General features: G+C 33.6%; 1 protein-coding gene across 1 annotated transcript in view; it reads left to right on the top strand.

The window, feature by feature from the left end:
- Positions 1-11,733: 11,733 nt before the first annotated feature.
- Positions 11,734-12,133, top strand: part of LOC137248776 (zinc finger protein 845-like) — a 102,039-nt gene continuing 101,639 nt past the window's right edge. The window contains exon 1 of the mRNA XM_067779678.1: positions 11,734-12,130. Coding sequence (XP_067635779.1) covers positions 11,840-12,130 — 291 coding nt within the window. The 5' untranslated portion in view covers positions 11,734-11,839. The remainder of the gene's footprint in view (positions 12,131-12,133) is intronic.

The raw sequence follows: 12,133 nt of genomic DNA, 5'->3' as shown, positions 1-12,133 counted from the left end.
ACGCGACCAAAAATATCGAGAGAATTGTCAAAAGACGCGTATTGACACCGAAATTGAAAAACCGAAAATTTACCCCGAGTCCCTCCCATACTGATGGTGAGATCGAAATTACTTTTACGCAGACCACCTTTATGCGCTTATAAAAATTACCCTTGGTTAGGCTGGCCATACGTCAGGCATTTCGCCTGATACACAGGTTTTAATCACCTTGTCAGGCAATCATGCCAACATCGTGTTTTGCAAGGCATTTTGCGTACACTATAATTTAGCATCACAAGGATGCCATGAAAGTTACACAACAATCTTCCATTTCGGAATTTTTTCAAAAGCAAGACGCAACAAATGATGAACTGCAATGTATAGCTAAGGAAATGACATTTCCATAATGCATCCGATTGCTCCTCGAAATTAATAAAAAAGTTGTATGATAAAAAGTTTAGTGCTGGGAAAACTAAATTGGAAGCATTGGCGGTCTGGGTTATTTTGCCCCATATATTTTCAGTAGTCCTAAATGAACTGAAGACATCAAATTCATGATAAACACTTCGAACAGAAAAGATGTTAAGCTCTTACCAATCCTTGTAAGATACTTTAACTTCAAATGTGGAAATGTGTGGAAATCAAACTTCTTCATTTAAGTGACATGTCAGGCGAAACATCGGACATTTTAACAGAATATCTTTCAACCGAGTTACAGAAATATAATCTTACCAAAAAAAGTGATATCAGCCGATAATACCAATACAAATTTTGGTGGTGTAATTAGACAGGGACAAAAAAATTGTTACAGGAAGTTGGAAACCAAACTAGGACGGCCGATCGTTGGTATTGGCTGTTCGGTGCACATCATACACAATACTGTACAAGTAGCAGCTGACAGCTTACCAGTTGATCTGGAGTTGATAAGTGTGACAATTTACAAATCTTTGTATACCTACACTGTCAGAAATACCCTTAAAAAAACGTGTAAGTAGTGTAAGGAATAATCCTTTAGGAGTATAGGAGTGCTCCAAAACTAATCTGTATTCATACAAAAAATGTGGTCCAATTAACATTGCGATGTCCTAGGAGAGGAGTAGATGACCAGTTGCGCGGTTTCATTTTATCGGAGTTGCCATAGTAAAATTTTATTATCAGTTATTTGTATGCAATATTTTACTTTTGGTAACTCTTCGTCATCGTATCGTAATCATGGTCGTTAAAACACGAGAAATAATCGGCTGATGGTGGTCCGCAAACGCATTGCAAAGGAGTATTGTTAGAGTACTCCAACATGAAAAAATGGAACACGTAATCCAACAATTTTGCAGGGTACTACTTTGAAAAGTATATGTGACGAGGCTGAAATTTAATATAAGAAGATACTGTCTCATGGGAATACTCATTTTTTAGTTTACAACCGGCAATCGGACGAATATTGCAAATGTGTGATGCGCTCAAAATTTATTTGGCGAAGTAAATAACTGTCCGAATGTAATTAAATCATATTTTGGTAATCCTGTGAACGAAATATATACATTGTTCCTACATGGAAGCCTAACCCTTTTTCAGAATACAATTTTAGTTGTTGAAGCTGATAAAATAAGTGCCTCTGAAATTTCTTATGTTTATTCAGACTTACTAAAAAAACTTCAAAATTGAAGAAAAGAAATTTATATTCCTTTTGCAGCAAAGAAAAGATGGTTAAAGTTTCGGTGTGAGTTTCCTGATTCTGAAGAGGATATCTTAAAAAATATTGTATTGACCTTCTATGATAAACCAATTAGTTATTTAACTACTTGGCTGAGCAATTTTGAAGAAGTATCTAAATTTAGGTGGATTAAAATTAATACATATATCAAATGGGAAGCAGGGCTGCAAACCGTCTCCAAAATCGAAGCGGTTCGGTTCAGTGAAATTCGTCACCTGGGATCTGTGTGCAACCAACCATCGATATGTACCTACTAAGTATACAAATAAAATACAGTTATTGAGATCAAATCCATGTATGTATTTATTTATAAAACTTCTCCAAACGGTTTGTTGATTATTATAAAATGTAAGGAACGAAAATGGTAGAATGCATGACTATACCTATAGGGAGTATTTACAACGCATATATTCTGCACATAAGAAAGTAGTCGTATTTTTAAGAGAAGAAAAACAAAGAAAATAAAAAATAATATGGTCTCCCTTTAAAACGGTATTGTACCCAAATTATGTTTATTTATTAGTTTTTCATAATTCCAATTTAATATGTCGTTCTAACTATAACACAAACTATATATGGGGTATTCCATCCCATTTCGACCAATTATGAACACGACCCCTTTAGAATTAGCTGAAAGTTTTTCTTCTTTTTCTAGCTTACGAAAGACGTTTTTCAGAATTTTTTCATCCAACTCAAAAAAAGATGAATTTTTAAAAAAACACCGTTTTTGTTTCCAAAATGCTATAACTTTTTCAAAAATTGACCGTTTGGGATCTTTTTTTTTAATTTGTTTTTAAATGTACTTTTCGGAAAAAATGCAAAAAAATTTTTAGTTTTTTTTTTAATTTTTCAGTTTTTCGAATTTCGCCATTTTTTTTTTCTCATAAAAAACTTCAATCAATTCTGCAATCATCCCCACTAATCCCGGAGTGGGCCAATTTTTTTTTTTTATATTTTTTTTTCAATCTACGATTAAAATAACCAGGATTAATGACTGACACAGTAAACATGTAAGTTTTCTAAAAATAATACCATAATATATAAAGAAAAAATACTTAAAAATCATTTCCTTACATTTTTTTGTTATATAAATAAAATTGATAAAAAAAAATTTTTATTTTTGAATTTTTTTTTTTCAATTAAATAAAAAAAAAATATAAGAAAAAATCGGCCCACTCCGGGATTAGTGGGGATGATTGCAGAATTGATTGAAGTTTTTTATGAGAAAAAAAATGGCGAAATTCGAAAAATCTCGAAAAACTGAAAAATTTAAAAAAAACTTTAAACATTTTTTTGTATTTTTTCCGAAAAGTACATTTAAAAACAAATTAAATAAAAAAGATCCCAAACGGTCAATTTTTGAAAAAGTTATAGCATTTTGAAAACAAAAACGGTGTTTTTTTAAAAATTCATAACTTTTTTTGAGTTGGATGAAAAAATTTGAAAAAATTCTGAAAAACGTCTTTCGCAAGCTAGAAAAAGAAGAAAAACTGTCAGCCAATTCTAAAGGGGTGGGGTTCAAAATGGGTGAAATGGGATGGAATACCCCATATACATACATTTCAAAGCTTACATAAAGCTCTCTACAATTAATACAATTTTCATCAGTTTTCCAGACTTATTACAAACTTTCAAACAATTTCTGAGTGTGTAGTTTTGTAGCTCGTCTAACTGTAGTGTAATAATGTGCAAGTTTCAAGAGGGTGTTCGCATTTTTTTCCATACACCGCATGAACAAAATTTGTTTTTATATGGAAGATATGGGCAACACCCTCGGGGAAAAAAATTAAAAAAATTTAACGGTAATTCTCATCTACTTGAAACTTGCACACTATTACACTACAGTTAGATGAGCTTCAAGACTGCACATTCAGAAATTTTCTAAAAACTGTTAATAAAAAGTTTCGAAAATTGATAAAAATTTGATTAATTTAACTTAAAAATTTTTATAATTATACATATGTATGTGGTTTGTGTTATAGTTCGGACTATGTTATAAATGAAAAAGCTCTTTCATATACAAAGTTGTTATGCACGGGGTTTGAATTCATTATGTAAATTTGTTTATTTTTTCACAAGCTTTTGACCACAGGCGCAAACAGTAGACACTCTTACTCTCAAAAGTGACAACCCACGGCGTTGCCATCGAGAAAAAATGTATGCATTTTTATCTTACAGTTGTATTTTCAAGCAAAGTGGTGAATTAAATAAGTTAAGTGATTTTTGTTGAAACTTTATATTGAACCGAACCGAACCATTTTTTTTAGGTGGTTTTCGGTTCGGTTTTTGGAGTTAAGAAAAAAAAAACGGTTCGGTTCAAAGCCCCAAAATAGCGGGTGGATCGTTTCGAACCGGTTTGGAGCCCTGATGGGAAGAGAGTTCAAGAGTTTAACAGCGACGAAATGAATTTCACTAGTCAATGATATTTATTATAAATACTGAAAAAGGAACAGAAAAATGGAAAACACAAACCTGTGTACACAGATGGATACGAAGAGCTGAGATAGCAGAGCTATCTCATATTAAAATAATAAATTTAATGAAAATAGTGGAGTTTGCTTTGTGCATTCCAGGGACATCTTCCGCAGTGGAGCGGTCATTTTCCTTTGTGAAATATCAATGGTCCGAGGAACGTGGTCGAATGCGTATTTCAGTTTTGGCGGAGCATTCAAATAAACAGTGACGAGGACTGTTCAACATTCTACGATAAAATAAAAACTAACATTCAGCTACTAAAACGAGCTGCTTCAGCAGAAAAGTATGAGTGGGATACTAAAAATCATAAAATGGATTAAAGAAAAAAAATGACGGGTTGTCGCAACTTTTATTTCTTAATCACGAAAAATTTGTTGCTGTGTTTACTTTCTATATTTTATTTTTCGGTATTTTTGAAATGAAATCAGAGTACCTGTAATACAAGCTTTAAACTCCGTTTGAGAGAACCACGGACTAGTCTCTTTTGCTTTGTTAATTTAAATAAGTGAATTGTTTCTGAAGTGATAAGTTTACATATATGTATGTATGTACATATAATATACATGTGGGAATGGGTTAAGGTACTAAATACTTTAATCCGTTCTACTGTATTTTACTGTATCCAGATTGAACACAGAAACATATTCTTTTGTAATAAAATATTGAAGTATTGAAAAATATGAAAAAGCGGAGTTATAAAACGAGTATCGACATATACAGACTTGAATATTCAAATAATTTAATAATTGTTAATTTTGTAATTAGTATTAATTATTTTTGAAAACGAATGTAAATGCTGAACGGCCCAAATTAAAAAAAAGTGTTTCTTATTCATTAAAATAAAGGGCACCACATAAATGGTATATATATGCCATATAACTTGCAATTTTAAGACTGCTAAATGTATATGAATGAATTTTGTTGTTTCTATAATTGATTTATAATCTTTTAAAATTTCACATCAGTCAGGAATTGAATTGGAAAAATTATGGCAAGCCTACCCTTGGTGGCCCGACTGGGGTGAAAGCAAACATAGTCTGCTATCACCATTCCAGTCAGGCTTCCGATCAAATCACTGTTGCTCCACGGCTATCATAAAAATTTTAGACGACATCAGGGCACCCTTTGACAAAAACCAGTTGACTTTATTATGCCTACTTGACTTCTCAAAAGCCTTCGACTCTGTGAACCATGATCTGCTGTGCTTAAAATTAAAAAATTATTTTGGTTTTGATGACTCCGCAGTGCGGCTCATGCGAAGTTATCTGACGGGTAGATCCCAGCTTGTCAAAGTCGGCTCCGAAACTTCAGGTCTAAAACCACTATTGGCAGGGGTACCCCAAGGCTCTATCTTGGGTCCACTACTTTTTAGTATTTTTATTAATGACATATTTAATGCATGCCAGCATGCTCATATGCATGCATATGCTGATGATGTTCAACTATATTTGTCGGGAAATCATGAGGGGACAAACGATTTATGCTCAAGATTGAATAATGACTTAACGGCCATATTGGAATGGGCTAGGAAAAAAGACTTACGCATGAACAGTGAGAAATCATACGTGTTGCCTATATCTAAAAAACGAATAAGTTTCTCAAGTATTTCGCCCTTGTGCGTTGCCAGTAAATGTCTCAAACTCGTTTCAAAAGTGACTAATCTTGGTTTTGTTATTAACACGACGCTGTCCTGTGATGATCATGTAAATTCGGTGGTTAAGAAAGTATACAATATCTTAAGAAACTTACGAATGCCTGCTATTTATACTCCGGTCAATGTTAGAAGAAAACTTGCAATTCAATTGACTATGCCGATCATTTGCTACTCTGAGCTAGTGTGCAGTAAACTGAGCTCCCAGTCTGCTCATAAAATTGATGTAGCATTTAATCATGTTACACTTTATGTATTCGGCTTAGCTAGATTTGATCATATATCCAGTTGGAGAGCCCGTCTACTGGGCTGTGAAATCTTCGAATATCTGATAGCTAGAAACAGCATTTTCCTTTGTCAACTTATCATGTATAAGGAGCCTAGTTACCTATATGATAAGCTAATATTCCCCAGGTCTGCTCGAATCAACAACCTAATAGTACCAACTTATAACTATCTAACATCTGGACGGCTATTCTTTGTCAATGCTATTCGCCTATGGAACTCTATTCCAGTATCCATTCATAGTAGTCTAAATAAAAGCAACTTTAAAAATGTTCTTTATGCTCATTTTAGTTGAAACTATTATACTTCTTGAGTTTTCGCCATCAATATGTATGAGTGTATACAATGTTTTGTTATTGAATTTAATTATTTGTTTATTTTGGATACTAGTAATTTAAGATACTTCTCTATGTTTAATATGATAATTTAACCTACATAACCCTCTGTTATGACTTTTGTTCTTTTTTACATTGCGATTTATCTTTTTTTTGTACTATAAAAGATCCTAGATCTTATTGTACTAATACTATTTTTGCAATAAATGATGATGATGATAACAGAATTTTAACAAAAATGTAAGTAAAACTTGTTAAGAAACGTATAAGGCTTGATGATGATTGTTTTTTATATGTTTCCAGGTCAAAAACAACATGTCGATGTCGAAGTCCTTGGACGTATTTGCCCCGCAAAAGTATCTAACACATACTTGAAAGCATCCTTATTAAGTCGAAAGTTTTTTTTTTTTGAACCTAAATAAGAAAATAAATCATTAAACTTTACCACTTTTAAGTTCAATTTCTTACAATTCGTCACTCATCTCAAATGGATTACACAAATCTCGCAATATTTGCCTTTCCATTCTCGCCTGGCCATGGTCGTATGCGTTGCTTTCCAACTCCACAAATAATGCAGCGGCTATTGATTCCAGTATAACAGACTATATGCCAAAGCAAGCTGCCGGAGTAGCGGAAGGTGAAGCGAAAACGTAAACAATCCTTGCGGAAAGAATAAATAAATCTTCATAAAGTATTTTAGGCCAGTGCAATGAAATTAGCATCCATAAAATTCAGAAAATGTCAACTATATTCGTGCAGGAATCCGTTTTAACAAAACCTGGTGGCCACGGCAGGGAATTGGCCAAAAGAACGACAAAAACACACATACAATTATGAAAGCACCTCACTCAAAAAAACATAACATTGCGGCAATATATTCTATTGCTTTTTTTTGTACAAAATGGCGTAGATAATAAAATATAAACGTTTTTCAGTGTTTTTTACAAATTTTCTTTAACTTATTTTGTTCCAATGTTCACACATTCCGTACAAACAGCTGATTTCGAAAAATCATTTGCTCTTCCTCTTCTAGTTACGATTCCGTCGTAATGCAGAATACCCAACTTCGATTAAAGCGGAGCGTAGAACGGGAACGTAATCGAAATGCAGAATAGGGGTGAATATTATAGTGAAGTGTGAATAATAAGCATTTTTCCTTAAAATTTAATGATATTCACACCTATTCTGCACTTCGATTACGTTCCCGTTCTACGCTCCACTTTAATCGAAGTTGGGTATTCTGCATTACGACGGAATCGTAACGAGAAGAGGAAGAGCAAATGATTTTTGAAATCAGCTGTTTGTACGGAACGTGTGAACATTGGAACAGAATAAATTAAAGAAAATTAAAAAAACGCTGAAAAACTATATTTTATTATCCACGCCATTTTGTACAAAAAAGCAATCAGCCCTATTTTGCATTTCGACTTGGATTGGAATTTTTTCGATTTGGCAATTTTGGTATTCTGTGTTCCAATCTCTTTCGATCCAACTTCGAATCGTTCGATTTTTTATATTCTGCATTTCGGTCGTAGTTCCGTTTTTCTAAGTTGCAAATTAGTTGGCGGAAAAATATTTTCTTTTTATTTTTTTATTAATTTATAACAAATTTTTAACAAAAATGTAAGTAAAACTTGTTAAGAAACGTAGAAGGCTTGATGATGATTGTTTTTATATGTTTCCAGGTCAAAAACAACATGTCGATGTCGAAGTCCTTGGACGTATTTGCGCCGCAAAAGTATCTAACACATACTTGAAAGCATCCTTGTTAAGTCGAAAGTTTTTTTTGAACCTAAATAAGAAAATAAGTCATTAAACTTTACCACTTTTAAGTTCAATTTATTGCATTTCGCCACTCATCTCAAATGGATTACACAAATCTCGCAATATTTGCCTTTCCATTCTCGCCTGGCAATTTTCGTATGCGTTGCTTTCCAACTCAATAAATAATGCCGCGGCTATTGATTCCATTATAATAGACAACTATAATTTGTGTCTGTTCGTTGGGCCCAGTTATATGCTAAAGCAAGCTGCCGGCGTAGAGGAAGGTGAAGCGAAAACGTAAACAATCCTTGCGGAAAGAATAAATAAACCTTTATAAAGTATTTTAGGCCAGTGCAATGAAATTAGCATCCTTAAAATTCAGAAAATATCAACTATATTCGTGCAGGAATCCGTTTTAACAAAACTTGGTGGCCACGGCAGGGAATTGGCCAAAAGAACGACAAAAACACACTTACAATTATGAAAGCACTTCACTCAAAAAAATGTAACACTGCGGCAATATATTCTATTGCTTTTTTTGTACAAAATGGCGTGGGTAATAAAATATAAACGTTTTTCAGTGTTTTTTACAAATTTTCTTTAATTTATTTTGTTCCAATGTTCACACATTCCGTACTAACAGCTGATTTCGAAAAACCATTTGCTCTTACTCTTCTCTTTACGATTCCGTCGTAATGCAGAATACCAAACTTCGATTAAAGCGGAGCGTAGAACGGGAACGTAATCGAAATGCAGAATAGGGGTGAATAAATTATATTGCCGCAGTGTTGTATTTTTTTGAATGAAGTGCTTTCATAATTGTAAGTGTGTTTTTGTCGTTCTTTTGGCCAATTCCCTGCCGTGGCTACCAAGTTTTGTTAAAACGGATTCCTGCACGAATATAGTTGACATTTTCTGAATTTTATGGATGCTAATTTCATTGCACTGTCTTAAAATACTTTATAAAGGTTTATATATTCTTTCCGCAAGGATTGTTTACGTTTTCGCTTCATCTTCCTCTACTCCGGCAGCTTGCTTTGGCATATAACTGGACCCCACGAACAGACACAAATTATAGCTGTCTATTATAATGGAATCAATAGCCGCGGCATTATTTGTGGAGTTGGAAAGCAACGCATACGAAAATGGCCAGGCGAGAATGGAAAGGCAAATATTGCGAGATTTGTGTAATCCATTTGAGATGAGTGACGAATTGTAAGAAATTGATCTTAAAAGTGCTAAAGTTTAATGACTTCTTTTCTTATTTAGGTTCAAAAAAACTTTCGACTTAATAAGGATACTTTCAAGTATGTGTTAGATACTTTTGCGGGGCAAATACGTCCAAAGACTTCGACATCGACATGTTCAGCCCTATTCTGCATTTCGACTTGGATTGGAATTTTTTCGATTTGGCAATTTTGGTATTCTGTGTTCCAATCTCTTTCGATCCAACTTCGAATCGTTCGATTTTTTGTATTCTGCATTTCGATCGTAGTTCCGTTTTTTCTAAGTTGCAAATTAGTTGGCGGAAAAATATTTTCTTTTTATTTTTTTATTAATTTATAACAGTATTTTAACAAAAATGTAAGTAAAACTTGTTAAGAAACGTAGAAGGCTTGATGATGATTGTTTTTTATATGTTTCCAGGTCAAAAACAACATGTCGATGTCGAAGTCCTTGGACGTATTTGCCCCGCAAAAGTATCTAACACATACTTGAAAGCATCCTTGTTAAGTCGAGAGTTTTTTTTGAACCTAAATAAGAGAATAAGTCTTTAAACTTTACCACTTTTAAGTTCAATTTCTTACAATTCGTCACTCATCTCAAATGGATTACACAAATGTCGCAATATTTGCCTTTCCATTCTCGTCTGGCCATTTTCGTATGCGTTGCTTTCCAACTCCACAAATATGCCGCGGCTATTGATTCCATTATAATAGACAGCTATAATTTGTGTCTGTTCGTTGGGTCCAGTTATATGCCAAAGCAAGCTGTCGGCGTAGAGGAAGGTGAAGCGAAAACGTAAACAATCCTTGCGGAAGGAATAAATAAACCTTTATAAAGTATTTTAGGCCAGTGCAATGAAATTAGCATCCTTAAAATTCAGAAAATGTCAACTATATTCGTGCAGGAATCCGTTTTAACAAAACTTGGTGGCCACGGCAGGGAATTGGCCAAAAGAACGACAAAAACACACTTACAATTATGAAAGCACTTCACTCAAAAAAATATAACACTGCGGCAATATATTCTATTGCTTTTTTTTTGTACAAAATGGCGTGGATAATAAAATATAAACGTTTTTCAGTGTTTTTTTTTACAAATTTGCTTTAATTTATTTTGTTCCAATGTTCACACATTCCGTACCAACAGATGATTTCGAAAAATCATTTGCTCTTCCTCTTTACGATTCCGTCGTAATGCAGAATTCCAAACTTCGATTAAAGCGGAGTGGAGAACGGGAACTTAATCGAAATGCAGAATAGGGGTGGTTGTTTTTGATCTGGAAACATATAAAAAATAATCATCATCAAGCCTTCTACGTTTCTTAACATGTTTTACTTACATTTTTGTTAAAATTCTGTTATAAATTAATAAAAAAAAATAAAAAGAAAATATTTTTCCGCCAACTAATTTGCAACTTAGAAAAACGGAACTACGATCGAAATGCAGAATACACAAAATCGAACGATTTGAAATTGGATCGAAAGAGATTGGAACACAGAATACCAAAATTGCCAAATCGAAAAAATTCCAATCCAAGTCGAAATGCAGAATAGAGCTGATTAATTTCATTTGGCAAATCGGCGTTCAGAGAACAAATTTTCTATCACTGAACTAACGGAAACATGTTCACAAAGTATAAATGAAAATAGGGTTCGCTGAAAGCACCCATTGTGTTTCTTATGCATGACAGTAACATCGCTACAATCATGCCAAATGTTGCGTTTGTAAATATACTGCCTCATTACCTTTTACGCTATTGTGTCCAAAACAATCGTCGTTCGTCTGTTAGAAATACGAAAGGGAGGTTGACGAATAACGTAAAGCTAGACGATAAACGTAAGCTCCTGAATACCATAAGCAGACGATATTGCCATCTTATTTCGCCTTGCCGTTCACATACAAAATTTCGCGAAGCACTGTTATAAACATTCTCAATTCAAAATGCTTGCTAACATATTTTGTCACCCATTCTTTATTTAAAGCGCATTTTTTAATTGCGAAAAAAGTTGAAAAAAGTACCAAGGAGTGGGAAAAATTATTTTACTTGCAAAGTGTGAAAGCACCCTTACCCAAACCAAATGTCGAATTCTTCTTATGCTTTCCATGTTGTCAAAGTTGAAGATTGCCCATTTTATATCAAATGGTGCTAGTGTCGCTCGATCTGCCGTTATCCATAAAAATACGTTGAATTAATTATGTGCCATGCGGACACCATCCTATGGATGGGAGTTTTACTGGTACTTGATAGCCGTTGCGAAATAAAAAATGTTATCGATACTATAGATCCATCGATGTTTTGACAGCTCTATTGTTTGACTTCGATTTAACTTGTAGAATTTTTTCAGCGTTTATTTACCAAATTATTGAATATAATATACACTTTCATACAATAGAGAAACAATATTTGCCATAATGCTGTGCCGGGGTTGTATGCAAATCGTTCACAACGTAATTGAAATGAGCTCTGTTATTTCAAGGGACGGTAAAACGTTCTTTGACTACTTCAACGAATGTACACAGCTAAATGCATCAAAAATTGACGCACTTCCTCAAGTGTTATGTTTAAAGTGTTCCGAAAATCTAAAGATTGCATATAACTTTAGAATTAAAGCAGTTAGATGTGATAAGGAGCTGAAAGAACTTAGATTGCAAAAGATTGTACCTGCGCCTATAGATAGCTCTACCGAACAATTTGTTATTGAGGTT

The sequence above is a fragment of the Eurosta solidaginis genome, chromosome 4 (genome assembly GCF_040869045.1).
Source record: "Eurosta solidaginis isolate ZX-2024a chromosome 4, ASM4086904v1, whole genome shotgun sequence".
In the NCBI taxonomy this organism is placed as follows: domain Eukaryota; kingdom Metazoa; phylum Arthropoda; class Insecta; order Diptera; family Tephritidae; genus Eurosta; species Eurosta solidaginis.
This window is presented reverse-complemented; position numbering and strand designations above follow the sequence as displayed.